The sequence below is a fragment of the Sceloporus undulatus genome, chromosome 2 (genome assembly GCF_019175285.1).
Source record: "Sceloporus undulatus isolate JIND9_A2432 ecotype Alabama chromosome 2, SceUnd_v1.1, whole genome shotgun sequence".
Classification (NCBI taxonomy): domain Eukaryota; kingdom Metazoa; phylum Chordata; class Lepidosauria; order Squamata; family Phrynosomatidae; genus Sceloporus; species Sceloporus undulatus.
This window is the reverse complement of record NC_056523.1, coordinates 129,399,258-129,419,752: the sequence shown is the minus strand read 5'-3', so window position 1 is coordinate 129,419,752 and position 20,495 is coordinate 129,399,258. Positions and strand designations below refer to the sequence as shown.

Sequence of the window (20,495 nt, the reverse complement as noted above, 5' to 3'; positions counted from 1 at the left end):
ACGAGAGCTCTAGACAGTGGTGCTGGAGGAAATTTGATCCGTCCTGTGGCAGCTGTGGTCTGGGATACAGCAGGGCTCTTCTTCTCTCCCCCTCTTTGTTTATAATCACTGAGAAACCAGGGAAGATGTTCTCTGGGAATTTGTGGTGAACACTTCTAATTACCCTTTCACAATTGTTTTCAACCAAATCAAAAGGAGAGGTAGAAGTACTGAATAGGTATCTGGAGTCAGTCATTGAAGCTTACCACACAGGTCTTCAGGGCCGTTCTCAGAACGGCCCAGCAGGAAATGGAATGAGTGGGGGACAGATTTTACCCCACACTTTAGTCCCTCACTGGTTCCATTCCCCCTCTCTCCCATGCCCACTCCGCTTTTTGAAAACTGTTCTGAACAGTTCTTAAAAATTGCCCCCTCTGGAACGGATTAAGAATGGAAGAGAGGGGGAATGGAACGAGTGAGGGACTGGAGTCTGCGGTAAAATCCGTCCCCCACTCGTTCCTGCTCCTTCCATTCCGTTCTCAGAACAGACCCAAGAGGAACAGTGTGGTAAGCTTCACTGTCTGGATGAGAATCAATAAAATGTAATACAGTCTAGACAAGATGGAGTTGCTAGTTGTGGGCACCTAGCAAGGGGATCACAACACCTTTTTTTGGCTGGTGTTGTGATCCCCTTACAGTGTGTATGGACAATGAATAGACTGAATAAACATCATGATGCATACATTCCTATTTAATAGGTTATCAGCAAGATGATAATGTCGGTATGCTGAAGTTATAGAGACTCTTTATGCATGCTGTTAAATTATAAAACAGTTCAATTGCTAAGCAGAATGAAATCATTTTATATAGTGACCATGTATATTGTAGAATCTGATAAGATGGAGCAACAATCACCTCATAACTTTCTATCACTCTGAATGGATATAGTCACAATTATGTAAGCATTTAAATAAAGAATATGTTGAACATTAGCCAACTGTGTCTCACATAGTACCAAGATGTAAGATCTTGAGAAATTAAGGTACATTAAATGGAAGCAAAGAAGGTGCAATATTTCCTGGAAGACTTCTTTGGCTGCAGTACTGCTAAGACTATTGTACTGAAATGATATCATAAATGAGTTTTATTGCCTGTTAGCATGCAAGCTATCTTTCATATGAATTTATTAGCTTCTTCCTTTTGTAGTGATGATCCTCACACTAATGTGAAAAGAATGTCAGTCCTCAGAGAGATGTGCCAGGCTGGCTAGGGGATTTTGGGAGCTACAATCCACAAAAGTAACTTTTCTTAACTTTGCATCTATTCCTTACCTCAGCTAGCAAATTGTTTCAGAAGGAGTAGATATTATTCTATCCACTGTAGTTTAAATTTTAGGATGGCCTTTGATATATATTTTAAAATGTATTTTTTTTACTAGTGAAACATTTGGAGATCAATTAAAAATTAAAAGCATTTTAGCATTCTCACCTGAGTTTTGTAGTCCATATGTTAAGCAGTTTAGATCTGTCCAATCTGTCTACATGTTTTCCTGTTGAAATGCACTCATTTAAAAATGTGATAGCAGAAAGAATTTTCATGTACTGTATAGAATACCTTTATGGATATGATAATAAAGGCATAGTCTAGGTATGTTATCATTCCAACTGTATATATGTGTGTTATTTTGAATTTCATGTACAGTTTGTATTATTATTCTGGGGATTTGGGAAGAGAATAGTAGAAAGAGGTGGTGTTTCCCCAGTACCTTGACTAAATTTGCTTGAAAGACCATGCTTTTAAATATTTCTCCAATTCAGTCTATCTGCTGGGCTTCTATACAGAGCCCAGTTCCTCTTTCCACCTCCTTGAGAAAGCATGAATTTTGATCTTTCTCTGGCCAGCTAATGCTGATGAAGCATTTTTGAGATACATTTGACTATGGTATTGTCATTTGGGAAGCATAGTCTCTACTGTATATACATTGGCATTACTGCGAGTGCTAATTGTGTCAGTTCGTTAAGCACGAAGTCACAAGGAAGCAAAGCATGAATGGTTCTGAGGTTTTTTCAGTGTGGCTGCCTCATTCGCTGCAAGCCTTCAAGCATTTAACATTTAACATGATCAGATTTGTATTTTATCTAAGTGTTCATGTTAAGGATGCATGGCAGGCTTCGTGGCTGCTGGCAAGCTCTCCAGCCAGAGTTTCCAGTGAACATTTACTCTGGACCTGAGGTTTTACACTCACACTGAGCATATTCTAGAATAGCTGTATCTGCTCTCCAGATAGTTTGGTCTACAAGCCCTACCAGCCCAGCTAGTATAGAGAATAGATCACAGATTTAAAACAGATATGAACACATATTGTATTTGTATTCATCTACACTGTAGAAATAATGCAGTTTGACACCACTTTAACTGCCATGGTCCACCTTGCAGAATCCTGGGATTTGTAGTTTTGTGAGGCTCCAGCACTTTATGGCAGACAAGGCTGAAGACTTTGTAAAACTACAAATCCCAGAATTCCATAGGCTGCAGCTAGACCATTTAAAATGGTGTCAAACTGCATTATTTCTAAGTTGTAGATGCACCCTTTAATTGATGTTTACTGTTCTGCCCTTTGGTGGAAATGGCATTATTAATAAACATCATCATCATCATCAGTCATCCTCAATATTAATATACTTGATTAGGGCAGAGAAAAACTTTAACAATATATGGAAAGCCACAAGTTAATCAGCCCTGTTGTAATGTATAAGATATTATTGGATTAATTAAATCACTCCGATTCTCTTGTACACACACACGCACACACGCACACACACCATATGGAGAAATCATTTGATATTAGATAGCCATCTTGGTGGTTTTGAGAAGCTGAATTACATATTGATTAGACCCCTACCTTCTCATGTTTTCCTTTGCACTAGTCACATTCACACACTTTGTATAACATGTGTTTTGTTTCAGTTCCTTCTCCATGTAATCCTGAAAACACCTCATTTCTACATAAGAGAGATTTCACTCTTGCTAGTTCATGACTTCCATCTGAAGTATAAGATATATCTTCTATGTTTGTTTCACAACAAATACATGGCTTTCACACACCTCATCCTTCAAATCACATCTTCTTTTTTGTGTGTGTCCTTAGGAGTTTATCACACAGGATGAATCCCATGGAATGTGTGATTGTATGTTGTTGTTTTTTTTAAATAGTTTTTATTAATTAAAAGCAGTACAGACGAGGAAACACAATATACAATATACAGTATTACAAACTGTAACATACACCCATACAAAATATAAAACCATCCAGGCCCCTACACCCACCACCACCCCTTAAACTACACGAACATAAACGTACAGACGCAAATACAAAACGCAACTTCCTTAACTGAGCCCTTGTTGCTTGATATGAGTGATCTATATTCAAAACATACTCTTAATAATTGTTAAGTATCCAATCTAGAAAACTTATTCCACATTCATTAAATCCCAACTGTGTATCCAAACGGATCTCTGCGTTAAATACAGTCATATTATAAAGAGCGTTGCCATCCACACTCTCTATTTTTATTGCCCATGGATCCAGTTCCTTAATCCTCCCGCTAATGCTCTACTAACCACCCTCTATAATCCAACGTGTGGCCACTATATCACATAGCATAAATAAATAATACACTCGTATCTTTGTATCAATAAATCTGGCACCCTCATAAACGTTTAACTTTAATCTACAATAGCTATATATCTATTAGGACTCTCTTCTTGATATAAATAGGAGATCCTTTAAAAACTCTGACATTGAGTCTGTTTTCATCAGGCATACTAGTTTGTCCGTTTCATACATTTCATATAATTTGATTTTTCCATTCATCTATTGATGGAACCTCCTTAGACTTCCAATACTTTGCATAAAGCATTCTAGCCGCGACTATGAACAGAAAAATCAGTTTGCCATTTGTCCTTTCCAGTTCCTGGTCTTCTATCATATTTAACAAATACCTGAATTCCTGAAGATGCCAGCCACAGATGCTGGCGAAACGTCAGGAAGAAACTCTTCTGGAACATGGCCACATAGCCCGAAAAACCCACAAAAAACTATGGATGCCGGCCATGAAAGCCTTTAACTCTGCATAGTGATGTTTGCTATGCTTTTAAATGCTTTTTAGAAGGTTACACATACTCATGAATACTTGCTAATATCTTTTGGGGCAATCTACTTGAAATGATGTCAGCAACCCAACATTAGGGACTCTTGGAAGATGTTCATAATGCCAAGCAGGATGCACTGTCTGGCCACTGAGCTTAACCCAATGTATAAAGAAATCAGAGAGCATGCTTCCCCAAAGCTCCATCCTTGGGATTTTATATCATCTTTCCAATCAGTAAGGGTAATAGCAGTATTGCCCCCTCTTCTTGTGCCATTTGCCCTCCCACTTGCAAAGGCCACCAACACACAAGGGAATCTGTACTGTTAACTCTGAATTCAAATTAGAATGAGGAGTTTTGTATGCCCTTAGTGTTCTTTGGATGAAGCAAAGCACAGGATAGGCAAAGTCATTGAGATCTCTGTGGAAGCCTTCCTTCAGCCTGCATTAGGGTCTCTGTGTTGCAAAGCCAGGTTTTCTATTGCAGCACTGGCTCTAGTGACATCAGGAAATACGGTGATGCCATGATGTCAGGGACATCATTATCATCGAGGGTGCACAAGGCCAGATGGCTGATAATTCAGATTACCACTTGAACCTATTCCCCATTTCGGTCTAGGTTTTAGAGCTGAGTCGGATTTGATTGCACTGATGATGAACTTTACTGGAACAGGGAGAATGTGGCTCTGTTGTTGCTATTTGATTTCATAGCAGATTCCATTAACCACCTCCATGATTTTATCCTGGACGAAGTCTGTGAGTTGGTGGCTCTGTATTGCTATGATTCTACTCCTACTTGCAGGGTTGGTTCCAGAAAATAGAGCCAAGTACCTTGGCTCTTATGTGACAGGGTGCTGCATGGTACAGTTTTCACTCCACTATTAATATTTGAGTGAAGCAGTTGGGAATACCACTAGGGAATTTAAAGCACAGTATGTTCATCTGTTTCTCTGTTATATCTGATTCAGGAGTAGCTGCTCAGCTTCCAGACCTGTGCCTAGATCTAGTGTTGAGCTGGATATGGGTCAGTAAACTGTAGTTGAATCCTGTCAAGATGGAACAGGCCCCTTGGCTTAATGGCCTTGATGTCTGTGGTTTAGCAGGCTGCCTGTGCTGCACACCATTGCACACCCCCTGAAGTAGCAGGCCTATAGTTTGGGGGTGTATCTTTGATCCATCGTTGTCATTGGAGGCCCAAGTGGAAATACAGTGCACCCGCATTATACACAGGTGCATTATACGCTGCTTTCAGCATACGCTGAAAACAGCAACGGAAGAAGCGGCGCCGTGAGACGGAAGGAGCAATGGCACGTGTGGAGCCATGGTGCTGTGCCGCTGCAAGCATGAGCCCCATTACTTGTAATGAGGCTCAAGCATAGGCGGAATTTCTTTTACATGGGGGGGTCGGGTCTGGAACAGATCCCCCACGTAAAAGAAGGGACCACTGTAGTGACAAGGAGTGCCTTTTGTTAGCTTTATCAGGAATGTCAGCTATTATGTTGCCATTCCTGCCACAGTAATCCACACACTGGTAATTTTATACATTCATTACAAAAATGCATAGGGCTAGCTCTACCATTAAGTGGACTAAATCAGCTGCATCTGACATCTGGTTTGGGGTATCAGGAATGGTGAAGCAAATTATTCTATCTGTTTTTGTGGCATTTTTATTGCCAGGGAATGGGAATTGTATGATTTTTTTTCCTTTCTTATAGGTTGATTGGTCTTGGGAATGACATTTCTATACCGTTTTTCAGTGCCCTTAAGCACTCCTTAAGTGGTTTACAATGTGTAAGCTAATTGCCCCCAACAAGCTGGGTACTAGTTTTAGTGAACCCGGAAGGATGCAAGTCTGAGTTGAACCTGAGCCTGTGGCTGGTATTGAACGAGTGGCTGCAGTACAGGCATTTAACTACTGCGCCACGAGGGCATATAAACTCGTAAAAAGCTCTGGACTACAGTGTCCAAGAGCTCATCTACTCCAGTAGTGATCTGCTTGAGACCCTGACAGGACACTCTTCTGGTTGTCCCACTTATTTCAGATGCTCATTTGCCAGGAGGGTAGCTGTGCTTTGGAATAGCTTTCCCTTGAGTAGAAGACATGTAGCTGGCATTCATGCCAAAGACCTTTTCTTTACATTGGCAATTTAAAGCAAACCATTATAGTTTCAAGCTGCTCTTAACTGCTGCAATTCTGTATAGACTGGAGAGCTTTGGATTTTGTTACATTTTTGTACTGTATTTAGATTTTTATCTTATTTTTTATTTATTCTTATTTTGTGTACTTCCTGCAAACTGTGGAGTGACAGGTGGTACAAAAATATTGAATATAAATAAGTAGTGGATTGTGGACCTCAGTGATTGTCAGCCATGTTACCTCAGCACAGGCACAGAAAAGTGAACCTTGTATTTGGAAGTAATAGACTTATGATTGCCAGATTTCACAACAAATCAGTAGGAAACGGTTGTCTTGGTGTTGCTGGGTTTGGGGTTTCTAAAGGGCACATGCCAGGCTTCAGTGGGAGATGGAGTAAATTATGAACCTTTGTTCCTGTTAGACTCCTATTCTGATCCCACAAGGCAGTTTCTAAAGTTCTTATTGTTCCAGGACAAATTCCAGATGTAGTCTTGATATTTATTAGAGCAGAAGCAAAATAATGTTTAAACTAGGCCTTGATATCTCCTGATGCAAAGGTCAAATTTTCAAGCATGACAGGTTCTCCTTGAACTTTCTGATCCAGTTTTGTTGTGTTCTTTGAACCTTGAAATTGGTATTTCATCACACATACACACAAAAAAATCAGCATTCAGGTATATCAGTTCTGAAGGATGACAGTCACCCAACAAGAAAAACATTTTTATGAGCTATGCATTTCATTAAAAAATGTTTTTCAGTTTTTAATAGTCTCCATATGTTAGACTGCCAGATTTGTACTAGAAAATTGGGGAATCTACCCAGTACATGCATATGTATCAAATGAGTCAGAGCAAGGCATTATCTGAATATATTTTCCAATATATATGTTAGGTCCACATCCTGTTAAGTTTGAAGTAATGGTAGAGGAAGGGAGATGTGAAAATGTTCAGCTGTCAGCAAAGGAGCAGAGAAATGAGCATCCTAGTTTCTCTGATATAAACTGCATCTGCATTGCAGAAAAAAATCCAGTTTGACACCACTTTAACTGCCATGGCTAAGTGCTATAGAATTCTGGGAATTACAGTTTGCTGAGGCATCAGAGCTCTCTGACAGAAAAGGCAGTTCCCAGAATTCCAAAGCATTGAGGCATGGCACTTAAAGTGGTGTCAGACTGGATTACTTCTGCAATGCAGATGCATCCTGAGAGCAAAACTGATCTGAAACCATTAAAGTCAGACCAAATGTGAGTTATCCCTTCTGTCCCATTGTTGTGAAGAGGCTTTCTTGCTGATATGCCTGGCCAAACAAGATGAAATTCAACTGTGTCAAATGTGAAGTCTTGTGTTTAGGTACAACACAAATCAAAAGCACAAATAGGAGCCAGGTATCTTGGTGGATCACACTTTGAATACAAGAAAGCCAGTGTGGAGTAGTGGTTTGAGTGTTGGACTACAAGACCAGGGTTCGATTCCCTGCTCAGCCACAGAAACCGACTGTGTGAGCATGGGCAAGTCATATACTACTCTGAGCTTCAGAAACCTTAGGGTTGCCATAAGTCAGAAACAACTTGAAGGTACACAATAACAAAAATTTAACATATTATTAGTTGGCGTAAACAAAAGCAGCAGTGGCCAGATCCTAGGAGGTAACTGTCAACCCGTGTTTGGAGAACTTTGCTCAGTGCTGGGCATCACATTTTAAAAGGGCAAACTGCAGTGTACCCAGAGAAGAGTTGGAAGAGATAGGATATGTCTAAGAGAAGATAAAGAGAAGATGCAATAGCAGCTTTCAAATATCAAAACCCGTGTGAAATTTAAGGGAGATATTTTTTTCTGGATATCAGGAAAAACTTCATAATTTTGAGACACATTTTGACAGTGACTCAGATTACTCTTTCAGTAGAGCCTGGACAGCCAGCACCATTGGATACTGTCCTTCACTGCCAATCCTGTGTCATACTCTGGTGTCTCTTCAGATAGTATAAATCTTTTGTCTTTTACTAAACATGGGATTGGATTGCACTGGAGCAGAGCAGGGGATCACTGCCCACCCTACAGCGGTGTTGGACTCCCATTCCCAACAGCCCCAGCTAGTCAGGCCTTTGGTATGATATTGTAATTGAATACACTAGATGTGTAGAGTAGTTTGCCAGCTTCTGAAGGGCCAAATGTCCCTTCCCTCTGTGTATGCTTTAGATTGATTCCATTAAATGTGTGGAGAATAAAGATTACAATGGCTTTATGCTGGCTGGGGCCTGTATTGGGAGATGAGCAGGCTTCAAAACAAACAAATAAATAAGGAAGGAGGAAGGAATGCAGGGGATCATGCCTCTACCATTTGCAGGGAAACAGCCATGAAAAAGAGATCAGTTCCCCTTATGACTGGCTTTTAGAAATCCCAGAAGCATTCTGTTGGCTGCTGAAGCCAAGAGGATGCTAGAATAAGTAGGCCTTTGGTCTGGACCAGAAGGAGAGCTCTTATGTTAAGAATCTTCTGATCCAATTTGTATTTTTGTTCATATGGTGAAATTGTTTTTCTCTCTTATGCACATGTTGCTGTTTGTTGGAGAGTTGGTTGATTGGTTGGTTTTTTAGATTGTTGTATTTTTGTGGCTGTAGCCAGCTAAGTAGTTGTAATGAAGTAGTTGTATATGTATATGTATTTCTTTGGGGGAGCCAGCATGGTGTAGTGGTTTGAGACTTGGACTATGTCTCTGGACAACAGGGTTCAAATCCCCACTCAGCCATGAAACCCACTGGATGACCCTGGGCAAGTCACACTCCCTCAGCCTCAGAGGATGGCAATGGCAAACCCCTCTGACAAAACTTGCCAAGAGAACCCTGTAATGGGTTCACTGTAGAATTACCATAAGTCGGAAACAACTTGAAGGCACAGAACAACAGATTTTTGTTTTACTGTGATTATTGGTTTGTTAATAGCTTGTTTAATTTTGTAATTGTAAGCGGCCTTAGATTTTTAAAAAGAAAATGAAGGGTTTTTTTATTTTTTTTAAAAAATGTAAATAAGTAAATGGCCTCTGAGGTGCCCAAATTGCTATGGAAGTAGCTAAAAATAATTGTATGTTTGACATACAGTTGGAACAGACAAATTTCACTGGGCCCAGAATTTTAGCCAACTTTCTGTTCCTAGGACTCTCCAAAGGCTGCCAAATGCCAAAACCAATAAAATTGGAAAGAACGGAAGAAAATTTGATATTTTTAATGTCAAACAATGCAGATTGTCAGTAAGGTGTATTTAAAAGTTGAATCACCACTTCTAGGGACTTCCAGGACAAGCTATTTCCCTTATTTTGCCAGACGAAGGGTGACTGGGGGTAATTAAAAAAATGTTTTTGCAAGACATACATGGCCCCAGAAGTACACTTTGCCCATCTCTGATGTAGACAAAGGTGAAGTACTAGCACTTCTGCCATATACTGTATTATATAGCCATTTTAATAGATACTAAGGCCAGTTTTGCCCCACTAGAGAAAGGCTACCCTATGTTACAAGCACTGCAGGCTGTCCTCCACTTATTTCACTGTTATTGCACCTTTTCCTTCAAGGAACCCAGAATGGCTTATGTGGTCCTCCTTCCTACTTTTATTCACCCAACAACTCTGTGACCTAGGCTAAGGAGGAGATTAAAAGACTATGAAGGCCCAACATGTTCCAGTGAGCTTCACAGCTGAGTGGCAACTTGAATTCATTTCCCCCCAAAATTCTTGCCCAGCACTAAGTACTACACCACACTTACCTTCTATGGTTGTCTCTCAGTATAGGAACAGAATAAAAACTGGAAAGCATGTATTCACAGTAGAAGAGTTAAAGAAAATGAAGTCACACATGCTGTTGATGGTACACAGACTTTATTATCTTAAAAAGCTCAATGAGTTTCGACCTTGCCACACATCGGCCTTCTTCAGGGGCTAATTATAAAATAAATAAAAGTACATTTATTATAGTTTTGTATTGGGGCAACACATAAATCATCTCTTAAAACACAATTTCTTAAAAATCAAATAGTATTTATTATCCATATTATATACATACCTGTTATCAGAGATTTCTGGAGTTTCAGTCTACACTCTCAACAAAGTGGACACTGAATATTAGAAGGAAGAGACTATACTAGGACTACCAATGGATTTATACTTCTGGATTTTTGAAGTATTATAATTGAAGAGAAAATGAGAAGATATATGATGCAATCTGTCCATAACGTTACTCAGTTCTGTTCTATCTAGCTGATGCAATATTGAATTTTTTTAATATAAGACATTTCATCTCCAAATCTTCATTCAACCCCCCTGGTACCCCTCTCTCTCCATATAACAAAAATAAAAAGAAACTTTATTTGTGGCATTTCATTCAGATGTTTGGCTATTTTGAAGTTTTCTTTGTTGAATAACCTTTTCCTTTCTTTCTCATTAGGGCTGAAAAAACAGAAGTTCTGAGTGAAGATCTTTTGCAGGTACAGTGCTTTTCTTTTCCATCCTTTCTGTCCAATATACATTGAAAACACATTGTTTGCTAATTGGTACTATCCCATCCATGAAGAAAAGCAATCCTGCAAGCAGAACATAGCAAGAATTAATAACTGGAATCCTCGTAGTTACTCTCAACTACAGTAAACCCATTAAATCAAATTTTGAATGGTGAATCAATGCCTAAGTAAATCCAATAAATTGAACTGGTTAGTTAGGACTAACAGTGGGCTTTGTCACTGTGCTGTAGCTATGAAAATGAAAGCCAGCATTAATTGATATTCTGATAAAAGATGGATAGGAATGCAGTCCTTTGATACCGTGGATTTTTACAGTAGCTATTTTAAAAAGCTTCAACCCCTGCTGTTATGACTGGGATCAGTATCTGGGGTTACACAGTAAAAACAGTTTTGTAGCTCAGTAGTACTTCTGTTCCTTTTTCCTTTTCTTTTAATTAGGTAGAATATTTTTTTAAATGTCAAGGTGGTTTTGCTTTAGCTGAAACTCTGTAGTTCTTCTGCATCACCACTGAGTTTTTCTATGGCCAGTCTATGTGTTCAGCAGATAAGCCACCAGGGATGGTGCTATTTCAGAATAGAATAGAAATGTGAGAGTTCATAAACGAGAATGTACACATACAGACACACACACACACACAAACGGACACATAGGAAATGATCACATGGGAGGCACAACGTCCTTCTCCAATCCTTAAACTTTGCTAATCACACAATCGGGGGTTGAAGAGTATCACATCCCCACATGCTTCTCCCAGTAAAGTGTAATGGAGCTGTCATTTGGTATTAACAGGAGTTCCTGTTAATACCAAATGATGGCTCCATTACACTTTACTGATGGGAGAAGCACGCAGGGATGGCTCCATTACATATTACATACAGGAGAAGGATGGGAGAAGCACACAGGGGTTTGATAATCTCCGATCCCCGATCACGTGATTAGCAGATTTTGAGGATGCTGTTCCTCCTGTGTGATAATCATAGAAATTGTCTGTGTCTCAGTGTGTGCAATAGATACACATCTAGTACACGTGTGCTTCATATTATGAGAGAAAGACAGAGAGCACAAGGGAGGGAGGGAGAAAAATATCTAGTTTGTCATCTTTGACCATTGGTTGTGCTGGCTGAAGCTGATGGGAATTGTAATCCAAAACAACAGTAGATTGGGGAGATCAGCCATTTATGCTACATTTCCACAAGCAAAGTATATTTTACAGTTGGAAGCATCCAAATATATTGTTTTTTATGGTTTTTTTGGGATATGTGGCCATGTTGGGCCCGAGTTACTTGAGGGACCACATCTCCCCATATGATCCGTCCCGCACACTCAGAACATCCGGGAAGAATCTGTTGGTAATACCATCCTCCAAATACGTTTCCACATCCCAGATGGCCTTTTCAATGGCAGCCCCGCGGATCTGGAATAGTCTTCCCGAGGAGCTCCGTCTTGTGACCCCTTGGATACATTTAAAAAGAGATTAAAAACCTTTCTGTCAAGCTTTTCCCCTTGAAGAATAAAGATATTTACGCTGGTCGTTTGATCCTCTGCCTTACCCTGGATATGTATGTTATATGATATGAGTGTATTTTTGTACTGTTTTATATTTTATAATAGTTCTGTAATGGTTTTATAGTCTGTAACCCCGCTGCGATCCAATGGGAGAGGCGGGGAAACATAAATAAATTTATTATTATTATTATTATTATTATTATTATTATTATTATTATTAATGTTCCAGAAAATTTTCCTCCTGACGTTTTGCAAACATCTGTGGCTGGCATCTTCAGAGAAGTCCAAATATATTCTTTCTATCTCTATCCTTCCCTTCTCATCTCCAGACTTCTAGAACATCTGCAATCCAGTTGCAGAGGGCTTTCCAGCTCTCCAAAGTCAATATGGGGATTGCCGTGGAAACGTGGAATTGCCTTCCCCCAATTCCACTGTATTTTGTAATTCTTCCAACAGAAATGTATGACTGGATCCTGCCTTTTAAGATATATATATCTTGACAAAGCAGTGTACGTGCCATTTCTACTTTAGAGAAAGTAAGGATGTATTGTTTGCATATAGACTTGTGTATGTATCTCTTCTTCAGTTTACTGAGCATGTATATTTATTAACTTATGCAAATTCACATAGTTTTGATCATTCCCAAAAATTGAGGAGGAATGAATAGGATCAGTGCAAAGTCAATTTCATCCTTAATCATGATGATACAGAAAAGGAAATCAGTATGTTTCAGTCAATGGCATTAACAGCCATGTAAAATAATATGAGAAATTTAGCTGCTAAGTCTGTGTTTAAATCTCAGAGGCCAATGGATCACTCATCTTTCCTGGCAGTGACTGAATCTGAACATCAAATGTATTTGTGTATGCCAAGAAGCAGTTATATTTATCTAAAGAAGCCTCAAACAATATCCAGATAGTGGCTGGGAAAATATTATGGGTTGAGGATTTTATTGTCTTAATGAATTCTACTGCTGTTTGTGGAAAAGATATATGAGATGTGTGCATGATCTGCAGAACAGTTTCTTGTCTCCAGATAGTTTGCAAACAGGTGATCTATAGTCAGCCTTTTTGCAGTGCAAATAGTCCCTGTAGACTCTTTGCTTTTAATAAAAAAAGGCCCAAGATGGCTTCTGAATCTGGCTGCTCATTAAAGTCCAGAACATTTTGTGCTTATGGTGCAGTTTCAGTGTTTCCTCTGATACTCAAAAGTATAATAGTAGTATTACTTTTTCAGTCTTATTTCCCCCAAAAGATTTTGTCTTCCCTGTTTTAACTGCATGTTCCCTCCAGGTCCTTGAGTTTCAAGTTTCAGAGGGCTTCTGTATTTCTGCTTAGTGTCAAGCTGCTGAGCTGAGCACTAGGCAGTATCTCCAAGTTTGATAATTTAAAAAGCAAAGAGCCAAGTTCCAGTTTCTGAGCCTGAGTTGTTGCCAGTGCAGTCTAGGAAGGAAAAAAAAGGATAGGTAGTAGAAGCCCCTGACTTGACTTCTCTTCCCAGGTCACAGAAAAACTATTGAGAAAGCTAACGGGCAGTTAAAATGTCTCTTGCAGCCAGTGTTCCTAGCATGCATGTCCTGTGAGATGTCTGTTCCTGCCTGCTTTAGATGTCCAGTATCTATTTTCAGAAGGTAGTATATCTCTCCCTTTGAAAACAGGAAGAGGTGAACATGTCTTAGAGCAGTGATGGCGAACCTGTGGCATGCATGCCAGAGGTGGCACTCAGAGCCCTCTCTGTGGGCACACATGCTGTCTCTCTAGCACAGAGTTTGCCAAAGTTTCCTACTAGAAAGCCAGAGGGACGTGGCACTTTGCAAAAAATAAGTGGGGTCTGGGTTGCAGTTTGGGCACTCAGTCTGTAAAAGGTTCACCATCTCTGTCCTAGAGTCAGTTTGGATTGGTGTTGAACAGAAGTCAAGTATATAATGAAATAATTTCTTAGTGCAGGGGTGAGCAAAATGTGCCCCATGGGCCACATGTACCCCCCACCCCCCACATGAGGCCATTTTTAGGACACTGGAAACTTTCAGTGGCCTGCTCCAAAATCCCTTGGCCAAAGTGCATAATTTTTGGTAAGGAAAGATCACACTCCTGCAGTGTATCCCTACCACACATCTATAATGCTTAATACAACTCCCACTGTCAGGGTGACATCCTGTAGAATCCTGGGATTTGTATGTCATTGGTAAGATACTAACGATTCACTGCTAGAGAACACTAGTGCTGGAGTTTAGGAATGGATTCAGACAAAGAATTCTAATTACTCCTCATCATAGTGCAAATCACAGTTTTCTATAGGATGAATCCATGGAAGTTAAAATAATATCAAACTGTTGTACAGTAATTGTGCAGCGTAGATACACCCCAAGAAGCCTCCCAAGAGCAACGTTTTTGCTGTAAAATAGGGTTCATTGCTTCCAGCCTCCCCTGAATAAAAATGGAAGTAGATTTCAGAAACTGGAAATATCATTGTCACATGCTCTGTGCAGCATGAAGTGACAGAAAATGATCTCCAGGCCCTCTGTAATTGCCCATCTCTACTCAGCAGACCATTTTCTTTGAGGAGTTAGTCAAACCCAAGGCTAGATCATGTTTGGGCTCTTGCATTCCCCAAAGTAAGTGTAGTCAAGTTGGTTGTAGTTTGGGTTATAATAACTTCTGTCATTATTACGACTCTTTGTGTGCACGTGTGTTTACTTCCTACTTCTTCCTGAGCCTTAAGTTTCTGTTCAAAGAATTCTGCACCTATGGCCATCAGGATAGAGCCAGGCCAGACATGTTTTCCACATGTACCTGGCTATATCTCAATATACTTGCTGCTTTCTTTCTCCTATTTGCACATAGCATTATGCAGTAGCAGTGCACTTGCTTGAGTTGTTGAGTGCTAGAGGGTTTAGCTGAGGTACACCAATTGCATTTCAGTATTAGCACACACATGTGGAACTTTTACATTGATGAAGGGTTTTCCCATGCTCTGCATCTCGTATGGGTTTGTCCTTAGCTGCGAGGAGAAAGAAGGTCAAACTAATTCTGTAGAAAGAACTGCAGACCAAGGCTGCTCCTAAATGAACTTTGTGGAAGTTAGCCTTGGCTTACTAAGGAGGCCTCTGTTTTAGTATCAGATTATCCTGTGATGGTGCTTATGAAAAGAAGCTGCCATTTCTGTATTTGAATATTCTTGACTTCATACAATATAGCAGTCAGTATTGGAACTATTTGACTGGGCAATTGGAATATTGCTCCATTCCCAATATTTTTGTCCTATATTTCAGTAACAGCTCTTGTTGTTGTTAGCTGCTCTCAAGTCAACCTCGACTCATAGTGACCCTGCAGATGAGACATTTCGAAGTCCCCCCCCCCCCGGTCCTCTGTTGCTCTGATTAAGTCTTGTAGATTCAGGCCCGTAACGTCCCTGATTGAGTTTGCCCATCTGGCGTGTGGTCTTCTTCTCTTTCTACTATCTTCTACCTTTCCAAGCATTATTGTCCATATATTTTTGCCCCAGGCTGTGTGAAATGTCTCGGGTGCATGCAATGTGTTAAAGAGGAAATGCTGACTCAGAGGAAGCTGATGCAACTTGAGCATGGAGATGAGTCATAGCAGATCAAAGCTGCACAGTCACTGGCTACATTACAGAAAGCTGATGAAGCACTAGCAGGGGGTCCGATCGCAATCCTAGCTGTGTTTATGTATAAAAGGATGAATGCTCCAATACACAAAGTGGTAAGGATGGTAGTTGATGGCGGAGCAATACTCTGGTTTGTGTAAATATTGCTGTATCGTGATTGTAAATATTTGCTGCAACTAAAATTAAAATCCTCTTTGGAAGAACCTCAGCAGTTATGAACTACTTCCAGACTCAGCAGTGTTATTTGTCTTCCTGACTGTCAGTCTTATGTGTGTGGTCACAGTTTTTCCCAGCACTAACAATTATTGTCTTTTTTTAAATGAGTCATGCCTTCTCATAATGTGGCCAAACTACAACAGCCCTTAATTACTAGAAAAATGAATTGTAGTGGAGTACTACTTAATTGTCTGGTGCCACTAAAGGAGTTTGCTTTTCCTTGTTGATTATAGCTTGGCTCTTTGTCCTGTCTCCCTCTTCTCTTCTCACTCCAAAGTGGTTGTACTGTTAAGTCACCCCTTGCATCAGATGTGGGTCTGGAGTTTGGGAAGTAGGTAGAAGAATGGTTCTGCCTTTGAATAAATGACTTTTTGGCTCTCTTCCAGCTCCATAGTTCTGTGATCAGAGAAACTGCTCTGCTATTGCCTGGCTTAAGCATGCTTCCAGACCAAATTTTGTCGATTGATTCATAATCAGGGTTTGCTTTGGCCTTCAGAAATCACTGTGGTGTTGATTACATCTTAACTCATATCACCAGTGCCAAATCTGACATGTCACTCAAAATGCAAATTTTTAACACTTTACATCTTCATGCTATGGTATGAATACCTGAAGATACATGCTCACATGTGTAAAGTTCACTGTCAATTTATTCCTTAATATTCAGGGGAGGGGGGGAGCCCAGTATATATTTTACATGAATGTGTCTTCCATATTTGACAAGTGGTGCATGATAGCTTTGCTTGATGAGGTTCAGAAAACAGAGAGTGCCATTGGTAAAAAGCTTAGATGACTGGTTGGTTCAGCTGAAATAGACCCATTGAGTCAAGGGGAACCTGATAAGTCAACACATACAGAACTTCCATTGATGTGATAAGTCTGGTGTAGTTAGGAGTAACACCTGAATGTAAGGCCAGGGATGGATCTACACTGTAGAAATAATGCAGTTTAACATGACATAAACTGCCATGGCTGCATCCTACAGAATCCTGGTATTTGTCATTTTGTGATGCCCCAGTGATCTTTGGCAGATAAGGCAAAAGACCTTGAAAAACAAACAAAAATCCCAGGATTCCATAGGATGGAGCTACAACATTTAAAATGTGGTCGAACGGCATTATTCCTACAGTGCAGGTGCACCCCAAGAAAACAAAATCCAACATGTTCTTCAGTTCCTATAATTCAGTGCCCATTCTACTTTCCCCACCTCCTCATGTTGTTCAGTGTCTCATGTATCTCCTCTTTGACAGAAATTTCCCGATTCATCTATCTGTGTAATATGTGTGTGTACTGCTTTTGAAAAAGTTATTACGTGTTTGGTGGGAGTGAACACTTCTGATGTGATGTGTTTTATTGTGTTCCCAGGTGGAGAAGCGTTTGGAGTTAGTGAAACAGGTATCCCACAGCACACACAAGAAGCTGACAGCATGTCTTCAGGGTCAGCAGGGATCAGATTCTGATAAGCGCTCGGTGAGAGATTCCAGCATCCATTGGGCAATGAGGGCTTGTGTGTCTTCATGTTTGTACTGAGAAGAAGGGGAAAGATGGGAGGGAATCAGGTTGAAAAGCAACCTCAGCTGGTGTTTTAAATTCTATATTTAAAACTGTATATGACCTTGCATATGAATAAGAAAAATAGACTTCAGACCAGGGAAAAGGGGTTTAAAATATTGGTTGAATAGATTATTTTTTTTAAAAAAAAACAATTCATACAACAGTGGCTTTTGTTGCAGAAGAAATTGCCTTTGACGTCACTTGCTCAGTGCTTAATGGAAGGTTCTGCTATTCTAGGGGACGACTCCCTGCTTGGGTAAGAACCATCCCTTTTTAAAACCACTTCCATCATAATGTTGGATAACTTGCTGTGACATTAATTAACTTAAAATATTTATTCTCTGTTTTTCCTTTAAAAAAAAAAAAGTGCCACACAAGCAAGAACTTTAAAATATCCTCCAAATAAGAAACCAGAACTATTCAGTTTATAACCATTTGAATAACTTTCTGCTTCTTTTGGATTGTACCTTCTTTTCCTGTAAACTACTTTGAGCTGGGTCTCTGGGCACATTCACAGCAGCCATTTCATCTGGGGCCAGTCCGGAGGATGCCCCAGACTGACCATAATGGCAGCCGTATGCACCAGGCCCAATCCAGTGTGAAACCATGTCATTGTGAACACGGCCTCACTGACCTGTCCCCTGTATTTAGAGCTGTGCCACTAGTTCCTCATGGCCAAGAACTCCATGTAAAGCTTACCCAAGCATGCCACTGCTACCTTTGAGGTGAGAAACAGGTGTCCAGACATATGATCAACAAGGAGTTTCGGGAGCCATTTCTGTTCTTTATACAATGCTCCTACCCATAAGAAAGTTGTGGCAATGGCTCAGAAAACAGGACATCCCCTTTCTCTTTGCTGCTCAGAGTGGAGAAGGAGGATGGTGTGGCTCTTGGTGTGTGGACAACCAGATTGAGCTGAATCGGACTCAATCTAGCTATCCACATGCCAAAAGAACCCAAGATCACTCTGGAGTTTCCAGGATTTACTCAATTTGCTTAGGTCAGAGTAAAGTTGGAGTAAGGGCAGGAAAACACAGATTCTCCCTGGAAATAGATGTCAGCACTTGCTTCAGAGTGAGTAAGGCCTTTTTCACTGGTGTAGACAAGCCCTCACTGATTGTGCAGCAATAGCAATAGATTCCTATGATGCAACAAAAAGGAGCCCTTTCACATCTTCCTGATTTTGATTGTTTCTTATAAACCAAAGCATGTTGTGAAACCAGCAACAACGTGGGATGCATTCACACTACATAGCAGTTATAGCAGTTTGATACCATGTTAATTGTTTTGAAGCCATTCTGTGGAATCTTGGAATTTGTAGTTTGACAAGATACTTAGAATTCTGTACTAGGAAAATATAGTCCACTTCCCAGAGCTATAGTGTTATTGTTCTCTAAGCAGATAATATTAAGTAGGGTTTTTTGTTGTTGTTGCTGTTGTGTGCCTTCATGGCATTTCTGACTTACGACAACCCTAAAGTAAACTTACCATGTGGTTTTCTGGGGCTATAAATCCCAGGGTTACATAGGAGGGAGCCATGTCAGTTTACATGGCATTTAAGTGCTGCAACTGTGCAGTGTAGCTATACTCATGGGATTGTTTTGTACTTCCCATGATATACATATACATGCTTCCTTTCTTGTCTTTCTTGCATAACATCTGCCCTAGATCGCTCCTCCATTGCTTGGCTTTCCACTATATTTCGTCCTTTATAGGAAGATGCTGAAGCTGTGTGGAGAAGCAGAGGACAAGCTGGCTCAAGAGCTCATCCACTTTGAGTTGGAAGTTGAAAGGGATGTGATTGAGCCCCTCTTTGTATTGGCTGAGGTGAGAGTTGCCTGAGCAAAAGCAGTGGGTTGATACAGGGAACACTGTGCTGTATGGATTTGGGTGTTTTGACACGACCAAAATGATGCTTCATTACTTCTGGCCTCCATTTTAGCCAATTTTCAGATGATATTTTTTTCCTGTGTGGATTTATTTATTGGCCAGCCATACCTAGGCATCTGAGGGCCAAATGTAGCATGTGGCCTGCACTTTACTCACCCCTACTATAGTGTGTGTGTGTGTTGCCAGTGCTTTTCCAGTTATGAAGGGACAGCAGCAGTAGACAGTTTGGGGAAGGGAAGCAAACTGAACTCCCTTCAAGCCTTGGAATTGGCCAGTAGTGATCTTCTCCCTCCCTTCTTGTAGCAAAGGTGCAAAATCCTGCAAGTTCATTTTGAGACAAATTGAATGTTTAATGCAATTCTGTATGAAAAGTCACCCATTTTACTCTCCTTTTATTTAGGCCCAGAACACACCACCAGGAAGCAGTGTCCAGGCAGCGATGATAGGGCTTGGGACCGCACACCAACCGCACAGTCCTGAGCCCTACTACATGTGGGCGGCGGCCTGATGGCGGCACCCCGTCCACACAGGCACCACCACTTTTACGTAAGGGACATGCAGCATCCGCATGTTGCTGCACGTTCGTTACGTCATGAGTGCACCAGTGGTGCACTTTCAGTGTAACCCGGGCACCGCAAGAATAACCCAGAAGTGCCAGGTTCTTTTTACTCCAGAGGGATGTCAGGCTGTTTGGTGGTTGTGGCATCCCTCCTGAGTTAAAATGAGCACCTGCAGACAGCCGTTTTTAGGCAGTCTGTACTGCACTTTGGTTATTTTAATATCTTTTAAACACACATAACTGTAAACATATACCCACAAAACAACTCTTTTCCCTAACTGGAACATAACCATAGTTTTTTGTGGGTTTTTCGGGCTATGTGGCCATGTTCTAGAAGAGTTTCTTCCTGACGTTTTGCCAGCATCTGTGGCT

The 20,495-nt window shown here is 40.5% G+C and overlaps 1 protein-coding gene across 8 annotated transcripts in view; it reads left to right on the top strand.

Moving 5' to 3' along the window:
- Window positions 1-20,495, top strand: part of ARHGAP44 (Rho GTPase activating protein 44) — a 142,165-nt gene that overhangs the window by 77,228 nt on the left and 44,442 nt on the right. For 6 of the 8 annotated variants that reach the window (XM_042450017.1, XM_042450019.1, XM_042450024.1 and 3 more), the window contains exons 2-5: window positions 10,698-10,737; window positions 17,486-17,590; window positions 17,854-17,930; window positions 19,390-19,501. In XM_042450017.1, the coding sequence (XP_042305951.1) occupies window positions 10,698-10,737; window positions 17,486-17,590; window positions 17,854-17,930; window positions 19,390-19,501 (334 nt within the window). Of the gene's footprint in view, window positions 1-10,697; window positions 10,738-15,667; window positions 16,000-17,485; window positions 17,591-17,853; window positions 17,931-19,389; window positions 19,502-20,495 lie in introns of those variants that run through there. The other 2 variants (XM_042450018.1, XM_042450020.1) reach the window with 2 other exon arrangements.